The sequence below is a fragment of the Camarhynchus parvulus genome, chromosome 5, assembly GCF_901933205.1.
Source record: "Camarhynchus parvulus chromosome 5, STF_HiC, whole genome shotgun sequence".
Taxonomy (NCBI): Eukaryota; Metazoa; Chordata; class Aves; order Passeriformes; family Thraupidae; genus Camarhynchus; species Camarhynchus parvulus.
Window position 1 is genome coordinate 50976317 of NC_044575.1, and position 19709 is coordinate 50996025.

The following is a 19709-nucleotide window of genomic DNA, read 5'->3' on the forward strand; positions in this document are numbered from 1 at the left end:
GGTGCCCCGCGCATCGCCCGCGCTGCCGACACCGCCGGGGGCAGCCGCCGATGCGGCGCCCGCCCGCCCGCGCCTGCCAAGATGGCGGCTCCCGGGGCGGGGGGCGCCGGGGCGCTGCCGCCCCCTCCGCCCGCTGAGGACGAGCCCCCCGAGACCCGCGGGGCACCCCCCGGCGCGGCGGCGGGGCGAGAGGAGGGAGGCGGCAGCGGCGCGGAGCTGCTGGCGGTGACGGAGGAGCTGGTGCAGAGCTTGGCCGCCCTGGAAGCCGGCGGGGGGGCGGCGAGCGGCACCGTGCTGTACCTGCGGGCGGACGGGAGCGCGGCGGAGAGCGCGGAGCTGAGCGCCGGCGAGCAGCGGCGGCTACTGGAACGGCTGCTGGAGAGCCCGGGGCCAACCCCGCCGCCCCGTCCCGCCGCCGCGCCGCTGGCCCCCGCGGAGCTCCGGCGGGTCATCGAGCAAGTGAGCAAGGCCCAGGAGCAGCTGAAGCCGGCGGCGCCCCCGCCGCAGCCCTGCCCCGCGGGCGGCATCATGCAGAACGCCGCCCGGCAGCTGCAGAGCGTGGCCCAGCAGGTCGCCCTGCAGCAGGGCAGGGCCGCGGCCGCCCGCCTCCTCCCGCAGAAGGTAACCCCGGGGCTGGGGGGAGGGAGGCTGCGGCGCTCCGTTGGTGATGAAAGCCAGTGCTCCGGCGGGTTTAATCCTTTCTAATAATTTTTTTTTTTTGGTTGCCGTTCTCCTCAATCACACCTGCCCTCGGGTGTAGACTCCACTCCCATAGCTCAAAGGCACAGGTTTCAATGTGGTTTAGGAAATTCCGTGTTTGAATGTAGCTAATAGCTGCTGTGGTCAGTATTTCGGTGTGACCACACGTGCAGCCAAGAACAGCTTAGAAGAGCTGTTTCCTAGTGGTTAAGTGGTGATGCACAGGAAGTTACTGCATGCTTGTTGCAGGTCCCTGGGCTTTCAACCCACCTTTGGGGTGTAGGTTGTGAAGTGATTGATTTGAACTGAAGCAGAAATTTGGATGAGGCAGAGAAACTGTGAGGGAGATGAACAGTAGCGTCTGATTCTGTGACTCATCACCACAAAGTTTTTGTGAACTGAACACACATTATAGGATGTGCCGGACTGGGTATTTGGCCTGTGTCATGTAGCAGACTGTAGTTTTCCCTTGTGTGGGGTTTGCTGAAGGTTATGAACATGCCTTGGTGATGGCATTGACTCTGCTACTCCAGACAGGCCTGCTAGCAGGAAACAAAGCTGTGACATGGCCTCAGAGCAAACTTCACGTGCTTTACTTGAACCGCAGTCACAGCAGAAAATGTGCTGGAAAACCCATAGCTTGAAGGAAGGGAATCTGCTTTGATGCATTAAGATGGAAAGTTAATGATGTGCAGTGATTTCTTCATGCTTTGCTTTAAGTAAATGTGTGTATTATCTCAATAAGTCTTGTACTTATTTATTAATACTGTATTTGTGTAACTGCAACTCTTCCTTTTTTCCACAAAAGCAGCTGGAAGCCATTTGTGTCCAAGTTCAGCCAGGACAGATGAAGGAAACTGAAGGGCCAATGACATCATTGGCACCAATCCAGACCAAAACTATAACACTGAGTCAGCCAGTTGGTAGGAAATCCAGCATACCAGGAGTTGGCATTATTAATCCCCAGATAATTAGGATACAGCCTGTTTCAGGAACTGAGCAGCAGCAGCTACTCCTGCATAGTTCTTCTGAGTCTCCGGTTCAGTTGCTTATGCAGAGGCCTTTCCCATCTCACGGGTCAGTGTCTGGGGACAAGATTCCCCCATCCAAGATGGTGAATGGACAGAGGGCTTCTTGTGCCACAGCATCAGCTTCAAGGTCTCCAAAACCTACCGTGGCTGCAGCCAGTTCAGCAAGTACACCAAGCCTTGAAAAAAAGCAAAAGGATGACAAGTTAAAGAAATCCTTGAAGGTGAAAACTCGTTCTGGACGGATTTCACGGCCCCCCAAATACAAAGCTAAAGATTATAAATTCATCAAAATGGAGGATTTGGCTGATGGTCATCAGTCTGATTCTGATGACTACTCTGAGCTGAGTATAGAAGATGATGAAGAAGGAAAGGTGAAGGGAAAGGATGCATTATTCAGTTCTTCAAATTATAATCTGAAACCCAAGACATTTAAATGTCAGACTTGTGAAAAATCTTACATAGGAAAAGGAGGATTAGCAAGACATTATAAACTTAACCCAGACCATGGACAGCTGGAGCCTTCACCTCAGAAAATACCTCTAAATAAGCCTAATGGAAGTATATTTGTGGAAGAGGAAATGATGAGTCCAGCACATTTGGATTCAATTGCTGTCACTCTAAGTCATGAAAAAGCACTAGCTACCAGTCTGGAAGAAACTGTTGATTCAAAGGCTGGAGAACAGGTAAAGTGTTACTTAGAAAACCTGTCAGTTCTGTGGAAAGTAGAATGGCAGTTCTATAGCTGCACAGTCTTGTACTGCTCAGAAATATCCACTGATAGACTACATTAGGCAAATTTCCCACTGAAGTCCTTTAAAAATCAAATTGTCTCTTGCAGTGCTGCAGCAATAGTACTCTTGCACAGACACATAAAACTAAATGTTCACTGAGTGCTCATTTCTTACTGTGTTTCTGACATAGAGTTTTCACCTTGTCTGCATAAATGACATTCTTCTCTGCATTTGGATAAGAACACTGTTGTTCAGTTACAGCCTTTAGCATGACAGCAACACATCATCTGCTCTCATTTTCTGTTGCTGAAATAATGTCATCACAGAAAAATCTCTTATTTGGAACACAGCAGTGAACTACAACTTTTCCTAGAGCAGGTTTTCAAAGTGAGGCTTTGAAACTCTGCACACCAAACACTGGTGAAATTCCACCCTCTAGGGTAGAAGCTGCCTCAGCTGCAAATTTTTTCCTGTGATGTTCTAAGCTGGTCACTTCAAAGAAAAGTTTCTCTTTTAATATTGAAATCACACTCAACATTTTGCAACTGATGCAGCTGCTGGTTAGGATAAAGTACTTGTTTAGATGTAGGGGTGTCACAGTTATTACTTGTCTTTGTAATCGTGAAGTTGTTCTCAGGAAAGTGAAAATTTACAGCAAAAAACCTTCCCTCATCCTCTACACTCAGTTGTCATCTCTGGAAAAAGAGAATTGCAGAGTACTGAAGTCTGCTCTCTGAATTATTGTAGTTTGATACAGACAGGAAGCCAATCAAGATCCCCATGCTCAACCCCTAATCCTGTGTCAAATTTAGAACTAATTTAGTAATTTAATCCCTGGATAGAACTGACATAAATTTGCCATTTATAGAGCTTTCCTAATCAGTAGAATAGTAGGGAGTTACTGAATGTTGGGATGCAAATGTACAGATTATGCAAAGAAGCCTGATGTACCTCAGTACTATTATAAACTAATTTCTTGAAAGATGCTGGAACATTCCTAGAAATTCTAGCTTGGAAGGGGAAGATGCCTAAGTATGAAGTCACTGCTTTGAACAGTTAAAAAGTTTTACACTGAAATGATCATCATAACTTAAACATAGAAAAGGTACTTTGACTTTCTGTATGATCTTAGAAGCTGCTTCCTAGGTGTATTCCTAGGGAAGACGGGATTTTGAAATGTGGTAACTGGGCAGTACATTTTGGAATTTAATTACTGGGATTGTCACTGTTCATGGTGTCAGAGTTTTTGCCTTTCTTATAAAGTCTTCATGCTTTGACATAGTTACAATGAAACCCAAATTATTCTTTGAGTATGCTTTACTGCTAATTAAGTTTTATTTCTACAACCTCTTTATCTAAAGAGGATATCTTTTATTTCAAAATATTAAATGTATTTAACCCACCTCTCTTTCATTATGTTTATTTAATCCTTTTATTTTGTATGACATCTTGTGGTTCAAAAATGCTAATTTTGCAAATAATGGCATATATGTGATGCAGAAGTAGCAGTCTTACTCATGTGTTGGATTTATTCCACAACATTCTTGGCAAGTTATGCTTGTATCCAGCTTTGCATTTTTTAACATGCTATTTATTGTTTGCATAGATGACAAACTTAATTTTAAAACTGTCTTCCTCAAAACTGTTTAAAATGGTGAATAAACACTTTTCCTTTTAATTAAGGCATCAGAGTGTGAGGAAAGCAGATACTTGCTGGCAGAACAACCAAATGAAACCAGTTTGGGACGCCGGGGTCCTGTAACCCCAAAAGGACCTGGAAGACCCAGACGACCAAAGAGACGTGGTCAGCCCAGGATGGGTGGAAGGTCCAGGTGTTCTGGAAGGCTTAGCAGACCTGGTCAGTCCCCTTCAAAGTCACTTAGTAGTGTGTCAGCAGAACAAAATGTATTCAGAAGAAAAGCTAGGTTAAAAGAGGTATGGTTCTCTTCTGCAATTACTTTGCAAGTATTTTTACCCCACCCCAATTTCCCCCACCCCCTTTTTTTATTAATCACTTATTTTCAATGAATCATTTTCAAAAAAGATTTTTTTTTCTTTTACATCCTCATGTATGGACAAGATGAAAGCCTTAGATGGGTTCTAAGAAGAAAACGTCTTTTAAGAAAAAAATACTTCCAGCAGAATACTGGAAAAAGGGAAAATGGGAACTGGGTTTGAAAAGGGACTTCTGACATGTAGATATATTCTTGCTACCCTTTTTCTGGAGAAGGAAAGTTACTAGCCACTAGTAGTATCTCCTCCAACACAGTAAAAGAAATTATAATGAAAAGAACCAAAAACCCCAAAACAAACGATAGGAGGATAGAATGGGGATTTTAATCCCCACAAGTAACACAACTTGTTCTTTGTTTTCTGTGTGTTATAGATCCTTTATGGCTACTAAAGCTACTGAGGTTGCTGTTCTTTCTATGAATTGGCAACATTTGTGGGACTGAGTTTTGTCTGTGCAGGAGTAGTAACTATTCTGAGGTTTTGTAACTTACCCCATTTCGGAGTTAGTTTACATCTATTCTTAAAGCTGCCTAAACATACAGCTTATCTTTCAAAAAAAAGTAGTGATATTTTATGTTCTGAAAATGGGGTGCATAATGTGTGGGCTGCTTTTTCCTAATAATCTCATTCTGGCTTCTGACAGCTAATACAGCAATGTGATAATGAAGATTTAATGGAGCTGGCTCTCCCACGTCTTACAAAGCTTGTTACAGTGTATGAATTCCTCTTGATGAAGGTGAGTTTTTTTGTAAAAATATTAAATTATTTTAGGGATATGTCCATTAGTACACATAAAAAGATTCCTGTAGAGACATAATTGAATTTCCTAAATTAATATCGTGCAGCATGTAGATGTTCCACACATCACTTCAGTCTTACACAGGCAAAACTCTGGTAGGTCTCAACTCAAAGCCTTGCTTTTTGCTGCCTGGTTCAGTGGCATTTTGAATATTCCACAGTCTTTTGACTTGAATGTTTCTATTTTAAAATGTTGAACAGAACACAGTTGACAGATCTTAATTTAATCTTTTTTTAAAGTATAGGGGAGGGAGAAACAAGCCCTTTTTTATTCCCCTCTTATTCCTAGGTGGAAAAAGGACATCCAGCCAAAGCTTACTTTCCAGATGTGTATAGGGAGTTTGAAGATTTGCATAACATGGTAAAGAAAATGGCTTATGATCACCTCAGTAATTCTGATTCTGTGAATTGCCAACAGCCTGTTGAAATAAAAGATGCTAAGGTAATAAAGCACTCTGTTTGGAACTGTGATTGGTTGGTTTGTTTGCTTGTTTTATTTTAGATGCCTTGCATTTTTAATTTTCTCTGATTTTCTCGTGCAGGTAAATTAAAAGATTTTTAATTAGCGAAAATAGACATTATTGTGAAAAGTCCAGCAACTTAGCAAGAAGAAAAAGAAATCCATAATAAAACTTCAATTCTAGTTTATGTCAGTGGATACAACTAGAAAGATAAAAAACAATTCTAGCAGTGCTGATACCTGCCTTGCATATCTAGAGTAGTATGAAGCTGCATGTTACTGCAAGGTTTATTTAGCATTAACCTCTAATCAAAGTACATCCTGATGTTTGATCAGGAAGGGGGGGTCTATATTTAAAATGAGTGATCTTGATTTAAAGAGGTAAGTAATTTCACTGCAAAATGAGGGCAAAACTGAATGCATCTATGCAGTTTACAGTCACATTAACAAACATGAAAGGTAGTGACTACATTAATAAAATTGCTAACTTATTTCAGTGACTCCAGATTGATTGTTCATGGAGCTGTATCTAGAAAGACAGATGAAACCTCTTTCTTGCTTCTCATCTGTGTTCATGTGCATTCTTAATATAGAATGATGCTCTTTAAAAAAGAACAAGACCAAACCAAACCCCAAAACAACCTAGCCTTGAGAAGCTGGACGGTAGCACATCTGTGTAAGGATTAAGCACAGGAGTGGAACATGAGGAAAGGGGAAAATCCTTAACTACACAGAGATACTCTAAACAGAAAACTTAAATGTTTTTTATATGGTGGAGAGCCTCAATAATCTTTATTAAACACTGCTCTGAGTAACTGTCCCTGGATTCTATATAAAACCATAATTCTTTCAAGTTTGTCTGTTAACAGACACCTTCAGATGAAGGTCCTGTGTCAGTGTGAAGGCTGGTAGAAAACATGGGAGTCTAAATACTTGCATTGAGCTGAGGTGATTGTCAGGCTAGATATGATGTAGTTGTAGTTCAGTTTTAAGAAAACTGATCTGTATTTCAGCATGTATGTATTCAGATCTGAGAGGCTAACTTTTACTTCTTTCCTTATATCTGTTTCTGAAGGTTGCTGAATCTCTAGGAATCACAGAAATACTCAGTGGAGAACAGAAGATGCAAGGTGCAGACCCTTATTCGCAATGTGTAATTAAAATGGTCAGTGAGCAAGTGCCTGTGGATGTACTGGGACAAAAACGTTTAGCTGAGGTATGGAACACCTTTGTGAAAATTAACAGTGAAACTAAAACCAATTAAAACTTTTAAAAATACATAATTATTCCTTACAAAATCATGCTGGTATTATCTGAGTCATGTTAAAGTAAGGCTTTTGTGAAAGTAGTCTTTGCTGTGGTATCATAGCAGGGCATATGAACTAGCACACTAAGTATGGGCTTTGGGAAGACACTTGGTAGCATTCAGGACAGAATATTAAAGACTTACAGGTCCTTGATACAGGGACAAAAGAACTTAATTGAGGTGCTGGTAACTGGAGGCTCCACAGATTCCAGCCTGTGTTAGAGGAAATGGCCTAACCTACAGCAGGTTCAGACACTGGAGAAGTGATTGCTGTGCTAATTGGTGGTGGATAGAGGGGCATGCAAACAGTTTCTTTCTGACAAGTCAGTTGATGAGCTTCAGTCTGTTTATAGCTGTAGCAGAGAGCTGTGTTTTGTCCCTTTGGAGTTCTGGTGAAGTGTGAGGGCTGTGTTTAAATCCTTACCTCTTAGGAAGACCTTTAGTGTAAATCCTGTTTTCAAGGATCATCATTCACATGATGTTCCCACAGTTATCTTTTCCAGTATTGTCAAGTGCTAAGGCTGCAGTTAATAATCTCTTGTATTGACAGAGCTCAGGGGAAGAACTGTTGCCACCAGCCAAAAGGACCAAGTTAGAAGATGTAACAGAAAATGTGAACAATGCTTATGCCAGTCAAGATGAAGTGAAAGAAAGGAGTGGGAATTTGTGTACACTGTTCGAAAAAGATGGTAACTTCTTCAGATTTTCAAGTTCTGTTCATGGAGGAGCTGAACAAATCTTTGTTCTTCAAGCTACTGTGGTTTTTGTCTTGTAGTTTTATCTCTTGTTTCCCAGGTCCTTCAAAAGCAGCTGTTTAACTGGAAAAGGCCTCATGAGGAGGGAAAAGTTACAGATGATGCAGACAGCAGTAGCTCAGTGCTGGATGCATGATAATCAGTGATTGATACTATTTATGAGCATAGTAGTGTCTTCTGCTGTGTGCTTCCTGTCTGTCCTGTCCCTCTGAGTGCTCAACCTTTGTGTCAGCTGTGGGAGAGCAGAGGAAGCACAGTGCACATCCTTCCTCTTGGCCCAGCCAGCTACAACAGCAGAATTACCAGAGCTTTATGGAACTTTGGGGAAAGGGAGAGCTGGTGTAGGCTGTCCTGTATCAATTATTGGAATACATCTTGTATTGGAATTGAGGCACCTTTTGCACCACAGTCTTCAGGTGGTTGCCTTTCTTTTTATTCCTTCTTCATGTTTCATCGTGCTGCCCTTCAGATTAGCAGGGTAACAGTGAAAGGAAAGTAAATCTCTAGTAAGATATGTCTATCAGTACCATGCACTTCGTAAATACCTTGTTTTGGTGTTGCTCTAAGTGCCTTTGCTTTTGCCCTTTGTATGCCTTTCAGTCAATGGTTATTTTTGTTTCCCTCCATCAGATTTTCTTTCTCTGAAAGGCTCTCTGCACGACCATGCTTACTTCTTGCTGCACTATGATTTTCTTCAGGGCTAGGAGTTTTTAAAATTACATTTTGCTTGCACCTGCTAGTAGGGTGTTTGCTAGTCTACAGTGCAAAATGTTAAAAATAGTCCTCTCTGCAGTGTTAAGTCCCTTTTTTGTGCAATGGTATCTTTCATAACAAAAAAAAAAAATCCAAAACCAAACCAACTTACTTGTTCATTTTAAGCTTTAATAATAAAGACTGACAGCTCATACTACTGCAGCTTAGTAGTTATTGTCCAGCTACTTTCAGGGTTTGGCACCCTGGTCAGGTCCTGGTAGAAGACTGCATTTCTTGTGGTTTTTACCTTTTCTGGCACAGGACAAAAGTGCTGCTGGGGCTCTTAGCACAGCTAATTAATACGTAGCAACCTGATGACATGTCTGAGTTCAGGATGAGCTTGATTAGGAACAGAAATTTAAACAGAAGTTTAAATGTTTCCATCAACTTACTAAAAGTGATGAGGGTGAGCAGCTGACAAGTTTGTGCCTGGTAAAGTATCTTTTAATGTTACTAGCTGCATGACAGATGGAAGAAAATTGAGTTTGCCTTTCAGTCCAGGTTGCTTTCAGGATGAGCAGAAAAATGCTGCCTCTAAATATAAGGTCTCTTGATACAGAAATACTTGATAACTATCACTATTCAAAAATAAAGAATTCTAAATATTATTTATATTTATTTATATATCCACAATTTTAATATCTATCTATATATATTTAATATTTTAATACTTGTATATTTATATTTTTATAATGACTTTCTCATTGGGAAGTTCTATGAAACTCCTGTAAGGTGCTTCAGGTTTGCTAATTTGGGGGAAGCAAAGCAGGGAAGTAGTCTAGCTTTTCCTCCAAAACTACTGCTGAAATATAGGTTTTTTTTGGCATGCAATATTAGATTGCCCAACAAAATAATACTTCTTCCCCCTTTTCAGGTTTTAATCCATTAAATGGAGAAATCCTGCTTTCAGAAGAGAGGCATATCACCTGCTGTACAACTGGAAGTACATTACAGACAGCAGAGGAACATAACTCACTTGCTGATTCAGGAGTTCGAATCGATGGTGAAAATTCAGGTACCTTCTCCCAAACTGTGGAAATGAGGCTGGAGTATCCCCAGCCTGCAGGGATACAGGGAGCAGGCCTGGCAGGTGAAGGATCTATGCTGCACCCTGGAGTGGTGCTGCCTGTGGGAGCAGGTGGCTCCGCTGGGCCAGTCCAGGCGCGCTTTGTGAGCGGGAGCGCGGCGGGAGCATCGGCAGCTCCTGAGCTCCACAGCTCCCTGATGGAGCAAGCAGGGGCCAGGCAGAGCACTGGCCTAACAACGAGTGCAGAAAATGGTCACAGTCCAAAATATCATCAGCTGCAAGAAGAAAACCCGAATTTTGCAATTAAAGAACATTCTGAGCAACTCCATAATGCTGATGTGACTGATGAGATACAGGAACTTGAGAAGGTGTTTTCAACAAACGTTGTGCCAATAAACTACCCCCAGAGTGCTCAGGCTGAGTCACACCAGAACCCTGGCCAGGGAGCCTCTCTGTCTGCTCATGGGAACCAGGAAAATGCTTTCAAACACCAGAGTGAATATTCTTGTGGGATGGAGGAAGCACACGAGCTGGCAAATACAGTTACTGTAGATGAAACTGTAACTTTTGAGATTTCTGATGAGAGCCATGATTTTTTGTCTCAGGGACACCAACAGATTTTTATTCAGACTTCAGATGGGCTTATCTTGTCTCATCCAGACACTGCTGTTTTGTCTCAGGCAGAAGGCATTGTCATTGTGACTGATTCCAATGGTACTACAATGCACATTCGCACACCCCAAGGGATACCTTTGGAAACGGTGGAAGCACTACTGGCAATGGAAGCAGGTGGCCAAAGTGAAGATATTTTGCTCTCTCAAAGTGAATTGGAGCCATAAATTAGAAAACCCTATAAGCTTTCTTTTGGAAAAGACTGATTATAAAATGTATATTTTTCTAATGTGAATCCTGAGATAATTGAAATTTAACTTATTTGTAAATTGTTTCTATGCCCTGTACTTTTTATAACTTATGTTTATATAAATTTAGCAGCATTGCAACCAAAAATTCTAGAATTAACATTGGTCTATTTGCTTTATATGTTGGGGATGGGTGGAAAGTGGAAATCTTGTTAACCCTAAAACTTGCACTGTTCCCTTTTGTTACGTAATTCCTTTTCTCTCTAGCCATGTCAAAATGCAGTAAGTTGTACTGCTGTGCAGCAGTGGTGTGCTGTGTACTGGCAAGCTGTATATGGGTAAAATAAAAGCTCTATTAAAAATGTGCATTTTCTGTGCCACTGAGATTACAAAACACATTTCTGTGCTTTTTAATAGCTATCTTGAATATTCATTAGCATCTAGACTTGATGCATGTAAATCTGCCTGGAAAAATGAGCAGGTTTAAGTATAATCCACAAACTTGTGCATTCTGGGAACAATGTGACAGCCTAGCTGATCCTTACTGAAATAAGCACTCACTGAGTTGAGACAAAAATAGCCTCAAACAAGATCTGATTTGTACTGAACAGTTGGAAATGTATTTAAGTTGCTTGTCTAACGTTCAGCCACACCTTTAAAAATTGCTGTTACATAGACATAAATGGGCAAGTGCATAAGTAGTGATCTAATTTTCCTTAATGAGGTACCAAATTATTTTTTTGCTTTAGTCTGTCATGGCTTATTTTTGTTAGAGTGGTATTACACTTTTTTTCCCCTTTCAGATGATGCATCCTTTATGAGTTCTACACTTGAGCCTTTCCAGTAACTCCACACTACCTTGTACTGTTTAATCATAATACAAAGGGACTGTTGCTCTAGGCAGGGAGAAAACTTGGCAAATTACTTGAATTTCTGTCATACTTTCAATATGATCCTTCGATCAGATTATAGTTTGTAGAGACCTCCTACCAGCATCTTGTCCAGGGCACTGTCTTTTCTTTCAAAAAGTTTAGCAGGTGAAAAAGAACAGCATTAAATGAGCAGACATTACTGAAAAGTGTGACACTAAAATGTGTGTGTCACCTCATTGCTGAATAGATGCTACTACTGGGACAATCAGACAAATCTGCCAAGGACAGGAGAATTGTTCTTAAATCAAGTATGAACACTGATTTTTTTTTTCATGGTATTGTTACCACGAAGAAAAACACTAAAACTGAATCTAAACAGAAGACAATTTACAGACTAAATAAACTGCTCTACTATGTCCCTTTAAGCATAGTTGGGTTAGGCTTTTTTGTTTGTTGGTTTGTTTTTTTGTGGTTGCGTAAGTAGAAGATGAATTTGATTATCCAAAACATTGCCTTTTATGAGTAGTTGTGAAAGATACTGTACATTAATGAGTTATTAATGACTTACTGTTTGTTTTGGGGTTTTTTCCCCTCTTTTTTGAGGAGGTGGTAATTGCCAGAGGATACAGACCTACCTTGTAAGTGCAGGTAGCATACAAAGCAAATTTCTGCTGGTCTTTCAAAGTCTTTCATTGCAGTGAGCAATTCCTTATGATATTCTTTTGTACTGACTGTCTAATAATTATATTTGAGGGCTACAAATATAACAATCAACTGCTTAGAGCTAGAATGACAAAACATCTCTGCAATGATTTTGCAGTAATCTTCCAGTGCCCAACAACAGTCAATAAGCAAGAGGGTCTGTGAATATGAAAACTATGAAAACCCCTTCCTGAAGAGCTTTTTTCCTCTTAAGAAATGAGAACAGACTACAATTTCCACCTGTGGAGAAAATGAAAACTTGCTTCAATTTTGCCTTCCCTATCAATTTGCACATGCTGGGAAATATAATACACCTACTCTCATCTTAAAAGAACAGTTCTATATGTGAATCAATCTTTTCTCCTTGGAAAATATTTCTGAAGTACTGAGATGTTTCCATAGTGACACAGGTCTGGCCCAACTCAGATGAATTAAGGTGGCTGTTAAACTAAGTGGAACACTTCCACTGAAAAAATAACAAAACCCAACAAAGCTGTTCCTAACTTTATTCTCCTTGAGCTACAGCAGAATTTCTTTTTAAATGCTGGAATTGCGGGCTAAGAATAGAACTCTTATTAGCTGCCAGAAACAACCTCATTGTTAACAGAACAACTTTTCAAGAAAACTTTTCAATTCATGTCTGTCCTGTTACTGCAGGAAACTGATGAATTTCCCTTACTAACCCCAAGGTTTCAGCTTGGGGCTAATGAGGTAAGTGACCCTGCTTTTCCTATCAGTACAGAGGGACAGACACCTTCAAACCAAAACCACTTGACATCAGTACCAGTAACCCAAGGAAAAACTCACTGAGCCCTATGACAGGGAGCAAACAAGAGGGGATACAGCCTTGACTAAAGCAGGTTTTTTTATTCACAGATGCTTTCATGGAACATCTCTTACCAAAAAAAAAAAAGTTAATTAAAAGGGACAAGACCTTATTATATAATGACTGTAGAATGCTGAGTTGTACTAAACCTTCCCTGGGTGCTGGTTCAGGCTTGGATCACTCTTTGAGGGTGATGTACCCAACAACACCAGAATCAAAACCAAACCAGAATTTACACTGTTGTCTGCAGCAGCGTTTCAAAATCACATACCAAACTATGTGGATCCTTTTGGATTCTTCTTTTTGTTTTTCCTTTCCTCCACTTAAAAATGAACTACAAAAACGTTTGCCCTGTTAATTCATGCAAAAAAAAAAACAAAAACAAAAACCCACAACAAAAAAACCAAACCCATGGAAGATCAAGAAGTGCTGAATTTCTGTGGCAAAAGGGACTGTGTAGGTACTTTAGGCTGTCCAGACTTGGGAGGAAGTAACATTTTTTGCTGTAGATTCTAAATGCATTGAATCCCCCAGATTACCAAGCAGTGCTTATCTCTTTCTGACTATAGAGGACTTAGCTTCCTACCTGTAGCCTGTGTGTTGCCCTTAAAATAGATAAAAACAACCAAAACTAGATTGTCCTATGCAGAAAAAGGACTATCAGCTGAGACAAAGTAAGGAATATGAATAGAGAAAAATAGTTTTAATAAGTTTTACAAAAAATCAACTTACTTGGTAAGCCTTGCAACATGCCAGTTCAGTTTCATATTAGCATCACTAGAAAGCAGCCATGCAACCTTTGGAATTCTAGCACTGCCTGTGTCCTGTTTCCAGCAGCATGGCTTCGAGCAGCAGCATGCTGCTGTTCTCAATGTAAGGCTGGTACAGCCACGAGGATAAATACACCATCATCAGATCCTGGTCAGCAGAATGAGCAATGTCTTGTACAATTGTTTGCTTGAGTTGTAGTTCCTTCTTGTACATTTCAGACAGCTTCAGACAAACCTCATCTGAAATGGATTCAAAAACCAAGCACATTGACCAGAACACTCTAGCAATTCTCTAAAAGATAAATTATACTTGTAATACATGGATCATAAAAGAACCCTAACTTACATAAGCTATTCCCCAATTGTAGCTATCTTTTTTTTACAGCATTAAAGATATTTTTACATTAGAATATAAAATGCTTAACAATTTCCTCAGCTTTGGGATGTATTTTACACACTTCTGATTTTGACACGAGTCCACATTTAATTATAGAATAAGCAGAGGTATTGGTTCTCAGGACTTACTGTAAAATAATCAGTTTATTCCTCAAAGAACTGAAATTTGATTTTAAAATTTGGTAATGCTGTCCTGCAATACAAGCTTCACATTTTAGAATTGTTCTTGATTTTAGCTAATCTTAAGGATGCCCTCACATGCTGTGAAGCACTTCAGCAATGCATGATCACCACTAAGTAATACCACTAGTGAAAACCATCAATAAAAAAGCCCCAACAGAACAAAACTGAAGCATTTATTATAAAAACTGTTACTAGTTATGTTAGTAAAACTGGTAGGGAGGTTAAAATGCATCAGTAATCTTTCACTGTTTGAATTCCTAAAAAATAACCAAACAAAGTATTTTTAAAGAGAGACTGAGCTTGTGCTTCAAACTTAGCCTGAACTATCACTGCCTTCAGAAGGATTTAGTCTTTCATGGTGTAGACAGCATCACTAAATGATTCAGTCACAATGGGTGTTTTGACAGCAGTTGTCTTTGTCATTCTTTTTCTTTGAGGATGGCAGAAACTAATACATTAAGATTCCTTCTAAACTGTGGTAGTGAATTAAGAGGCAGAGCTTCACAAAGGTATGATTTTCACAAAGAAGACAGTTGCTTTGCATGCAATCAGGCTTCTCTTGAATTCAGACAGTTTTAAAACTGGGGTAATACCAGTTGGGAGGCAGTACCTTTTGCCATCAAGTGAGTGCTAAAAGAATTAACAGTAGAGTGTAACATTTCTTTACTTGTCTTGACTGACACTGAGATCAGAGGTATTTTTCTTTGGCTGCTTGAGAACTAACTGAGGTATAGCTTGCTTGTTCATTCAAGGATTTAATTTCAATGTCAAGAGACAAGTCAAGTAGTTAAGCCTGCAGCTTAACACCAGCAAGTTGCAAATTCATCCCTGCCTGCAGAGGATGTGGCTGTTGCAGCTTGGACACTGTAAGCTGCTGACAAATTTAGTTCTATGCTGTAATTGTTGCATGTCAGACAATGCTTGGCAGTCATCAGCAGTAACTCTAAACCAAGTGATGCATTCATGTGTTTATTGATTAGTCAATTGTAAAGGAGACAGCACTCTCTCCCTCTCAGGCAAGCCATCCAGATAAGAGAGCTTATTTTTCAGTCATAAATTGGATGACACTGATGAGACAATGTAATTAGCTAAGATAATCAATATTTTACTTACAGAAGTATGATGTGGGCCATGTATGAAAGAAGGGAGCCTTGCAATTCCCAGCTCCATGGTGGAATGTTTCCAAGTCACAGATTGCTTTAGTAGTTGAAGTAAGCCTTTCCATTTTCAGTTGTATTTTTGTCTGAAAATTATGAACACGGAACGTTAATGAATATCTCAGGAATATTAGGCTACCATAAGCTTAAGCATTTTTTGAAATCATGCTATTTATTAAAGCTATTTAATAATGACATTTCTAACTCACATTTTTTTAACTCCAGACAGGAATCAAAACTGGAATCTATATAAAGACTTAATATGAGATACACGGAAATTTTGAACACTGCAGATATGACTCTGTTTTGGACATTCTTTTGTTTCCCACATGTAGAAATATACTAAAGCCCTCTCACTTTTTCACCTCCTTAGTTTTCCTATAGCAATTTAGCAGTGGGGAAAAACATCACACCAGTACAGCACAAGCCCTATCAAGATCTTTTTGTACATTACCATATCAAGATGACTTTAATTTCAAAAAATCAGCAGCAGGTGAGAAAAGCAGCTCAAGCTACTATTGACAATGTATCTAGGGTGATCTAACAGCTTGCTTCAAAAAATAGGTAATTCCATCCACTTCCTTCATGTTCATCTGACTTTGTGCATTTGGGTATGATTATTTACACCAAAAAGAAGCTTGCAGGCAGTATCTTCACATCAAGCAGCTAAACCACAGATTTATCTATGAACCTGTCAGCTTGTATAAACTCCTAAGGAATGAAAAATAAATTAGGTCATAGTAGCTATGTTTAGTATCCAATCTAACACTGACTGCTTAGACTCCTGTTCCTCAGGAAGAGTAAAAACTTTATCAACGCATTTGTAGTCTGAATACAAGAATACATGAAGGAAAAAAAATACCCAAATATTTTCCCCACAGAAAAAAATCTGAGGGAAGTCTAGCCAGTTTCCTGCTTTTTCTAAATACTGGAGGTCTGTATTCTATCTATAAAAAAAACTAGATCTACCATTCTTTTAATGGGCCTCCACTTTGGCAAAAGGCTGTAAAAGTTATTTTTAATAAGAACTTTAAATTACAGTATCTGGCAGAAAAAAAAAATGTTTGCTTCCTGTCAGAGTGACAGGTGACATTAATTCCTAGCCAGGTATCCAGGAAAAATGTTGGGTTACATAATTATCTTACGCCACTCTCCAGAGAAGGAGATCTGCACAGCAAATACAGGCAGGAAGGCTAAAAGTATGACTACATTATGTCTGATCAAAGACAGCTGCAAGGATATGATGGCAGGTAGAGCACTGCCTTATGCTTTGCTGTTTCTTTTGTTCTAAACAGAGGGGATATCCAGGATGAGAAACAGAAAACAGGTGCAGCTTTGGAATGCATTCTTTGTACAATTTGTTTCCACATCACTTTTTAAACGGGGGACTAGAACTATAAGCTGACAGAAGATGTGAAACCAACTTTGAAATTTACCAATCAATCAAATAAATGAATAACTCTGGATTTATAGTTATTCAGATTTGAAACCAAAGAACTATGAATGAAAATCACAATTTTCTGTCTACAATAAATACTTTGGGACATTTCCTTGTTACTTGAGCACACTTAGAATTGATTCATATTGACTAAGTCTGAAAAATCAGTATTACCATTTGCTTTAAGGTCTCAAGTAATTCTGCACAGCAATTGTCCAGCTCTTCATTGTATTTTGGGGTTGGTTTTTCGGGTTCTGTGGCACTGTTATCACATGCTATCTCCAGTTTGTTGTCTTGAAATCTAAAACAGAAACATGAGGCAGCGTAAACAACTACACATAGGTTTACTTGAGCAGCACAGATTTAAAATCTCTGTGGTCTGATCCTATAAAATCTCTCACTCACAGGCTGTTCATGAGAATTCCTACATAAAAACAGCACAAACCATAGCTGGCCATGTGGGCAAATGGGGCTAGTACCACTATCTTCAGAGAAAAACAGAACCACTGTACCTTAGAACATGTGCTTGAAAAAAACATTTGCAGGTGTTAAGATAACACTTTTTCCCTCTTTACCCTGCCCCTGTGCTGGAGGTTGTTCTCTCATCACCAACAAGGTATGTTCAGGCTTCAGCTACTCCACAGGACAATCTGGAGCCTCACCACAAACTCACCTTTGTGCAAATTTAAGCCAAGACATTTATCTGTGACCCCAGAGCAGCCGGTGTGCAGACACTTGCCCTGTCTGGCAGACTCACACCAGCTGTAAACTCAGACTGGAGAGAGAGAGCTGCTAAAGAGCAAAAGCAACATCTGGCACCATTACAGCAAAATATTCCTCAGCTTGTACCTGCCAGAACCCTGTCAGACAAACCCTCTTCAGCTGTCAGGAGTCTGTAGAAGCTGCTCACAGCCCTGTTAGTTAAGGTTTTTCATTAAAACATGAAAATAAAAGCTCTACCAAAGTGGGTTTTTTTCAGTTTTTCTGTGGGTTTTTTAAGGTGGTTGTGGTGTGGTACTTTTGTTGATTTTGTTGTAAGTTGTCACCATTAAAACTTTTTATCTGTACAAATCACTGATTCTTCCTTAAAATCTTCTGAACTTTTGACTTGAGGTTTTTTACGCTTCACTGTAAAACATGCAAGAGAATAAGGGAACTCACATGGGCTGAGATTTATAAAATTAGATTTTAACTTGGTACATTATGTAAGTATTAAAAATATGTTACATTTGACTATGTAAAATAAAGATTTACCAGTTCTTGCAAATATCATTACTATATGAGACATTATTTGAATGTAAATAATTTATGTAACCAAAAAAAATGCAACTCCTGAGTTTGATCTAAGAGCTAGCTTATCCACTGTGACATGTTCTTTTCCCATCCCCCAAAAGAACTTTCTAGTGAAGAAAGCAGATTAATCTCTCAATAAAAGCAATCTTTATGCTATCTTAATTCGTGTGTATTAGCATACTTACTGCTCACTGATCCTCATGTTGACTATTTTGTTTGCTGTAGTAAATCCATTATCGTTCAGTCTCTCCCATTTCATCATTAAATTATGCCAGTCTGCTGCGTTATCTTTAATTTTTCTTGCACTGACAGATAAAACAGGCCTTCTTGGAGTACTATCAGGAGGACTTTTTGCTGTATGAGAAAATAAAGATATTGAAGCCATTTAAAGCATACAGAAACAAATCAGTGTACAGTAGCTATTTGTGTGAGGGATTTCCTTGCTTTACTGGTAAATATTGATTAAAGTAAAATGGAATTTACATTAACTGTCTTTGGTCATGAAATCTAATTCCTCATGTCTTGCTATTTGCAAGAAAACCATGTTATTAAACAAGTGGAAGCACATTCTGAGCTGTGCAGTTGCAGCACAGACAGCAGTGGCTTTGTAGTGCTGGCAGATGTAGCAGTCTTCTGACATCAAATGACAGTCAGATGCTAATGCAGTGCACGACAGAGAGAAGGCATGGCAGCAATGGCATGTGTGCAGGGCTCATACCATGAATGTCAGAATTAATTCACAGCAACATGTGAGCTCCAAGAGTTTGGGGAAAGGCTGAGTCCTGCTGAAGGTGGTGGGTGCTTCACTGCTGAGCATAAAGCCCTCGTTTCATGGTGTCTCCATGTAAGAACCCTCTGTTCCTCCTCTGATCACACAAAGCAGTCCCACCTTTGCACCTCAGGTCCTGCCCTGGCAGCCAAAGCAGGGCTCAAAGCCAAGCCAAATGCCCTGCCTGAATGTTTGCTGGCTTCAACTTTTATCCACAGAGATGCCTGAAAAGAGTTTATCACATCAAAAGATATAAAGTCCACACAAAATCACGGAATGGGTCAGGTTGGGAGTGGCCCCACTGGGTTAGCTGGTCCAATCCCCCTGCTCAAGCAGGGCCATCCCAGAGCACACGGCACAGGATTGTATCCAGACGGTTCTGCACGGATATCCGGATATCTCCAGGGAAGGAGACTCCACAACCTCTCTGGCTCATCTGTTCCAGGTCTCGGTCACTGCACAGTGAAGTTGTCCCTCATGTTCATCATTCCTGTGCATAAGTTTCTGCCCATTGCCTCTTGCCCTGTTGGTTGGCACCACTGAGAAGAGCCCGGCTCAATTCTCTTGACAGCCACCCACCCACTCTTTAGATATTTATACAGAGACGTGGTAAAACACACGGGAACCCCGTTCCACACGAGCAAGGTGCTGGACACGGCGCACACCGGGGTGTGACAGCATCAGCCCGGCGGCCTGGCAGAGCACCATGGGCATTTTAAACCTCGTTAGTTTGCTGAGAAATTCCGGGACCCCGCCTCTGGCCGCCCCCTGCTACTCCCGCGTTCGTTCGCTCCCTGCGACTCCCCCCTCACTCACCCGCCATGGCGACCCCGCCGCCCGCGGAAGTTTCCTCACGTCCGGCCCCGCCCA

The 19709-nt window shown here is 40.5% G+C and overlaps 2 protein-coding genes across 3 annotated transcripts; one reads left to right on the plus strand and one right to left on the minus strand.

Moving 5' to 3' along the window:
* The first annotated feature begins 81 nt into the window (after positions 1-81).
* Positions 82-10789, plus strand: ZNF839 (zinc finger protein 839). The gene is made up of 8 exons (XM_030948928.1): positions 82-621; positions 1508-2413; positions 4145-4396; positions 5118-5210; positions 5562-5714; positions 6808-6948; positions 7589-7727; positions 9421-10789. Exons 1-8 carry the CDS (start codon positions 82-84, stop codon positions 10410-10412), a joined length of 3216 nt encoding a protein of 1071 aa, XP_030804788.1. The 3' UTR covers positions 10413-10789.
* On the minus strand, positions 1403-19684 carry CINP (cyclin dependent kinase 2 interacting protein). 2 transcript variants are annotated; one of them, XR_004060752.1, is made up of 6 exons: positions 19656-19662; positions 18256-18424; positions 16952-17078; positions 15296-15425; positions 13566-13843; positions 1403-1906 (listed from the first exon to the last, which is right to left on the minus strand). XR_004060752.1 is itself a non-coding variant. In XM_030948929.1 (5 exons), exons 1-5 carry the CDS (start codon positions 19660-19662, stop codon positions 13641-13643), a joined length of 636 nt encoding a protein of 211 aa, XP_030804789.1. In that variant the 5' UTR covers positions 19663-19684; the 3' UTR covers positions 13509-13640. The 2 variants fall into 2 exon arrangements, 1 of the variants encoding a protein (XP_030804789.1); XM_030948929.1 differs by lacking the exon at positions 1403-1906 and having other exon boundaries at positions 13509-13843; positions 19656-19684.
* Between the last annotated feature and the right edge of the window lie 25 nt (positions 19685-19709).

What these genes read in the sequence shown, in the direction of transcription:
- CINP (XM_030948929.1), bottom strand. An exon ending in AACATGAGGATCAGTGAGCA is followed by an intron (nt 17,079 to 18,255) that starts GTAAGTATGCTA and finishes TTTCTGTTTTAG; the next exon opens with ATTTCAAGACAACAAACTGG. An exon ending in TTGAGACCTTAAAGCAAATG is followed by an intron (nt 15,426 to 16,951) that starts GTAATACTGATT and finishes CATAATTTTCAG; the next exon opens with ACAAAAATACAACTGAAAAT.
- ZNF839 (XM_030948928.1), top strand. Translation starts at nt 82, where the DNA reads ATGGCGGCTCCCGGGGCGGGGGGCGCCGGGGCGCTGCCGCCCCCTCCG. An exon ending in CCCGCCTCCTCCCGCAGAAG is followed by an intron (nt 622 to 1,507) that starts GTAACCCCGGGG and finishes TTTCCACAAAAG; the next exon opens with CAGCTGGAAGCCATTTGTGT. An exon ending in TACACTGTTCGAAAAAGATG is followed by an intron (nt 7,728 to 9,420) that starts GTAACTTCTTCA and finishes CCCCCTTTTCAG; the next exon opens with GTTTTAATCCATTAAATGGA.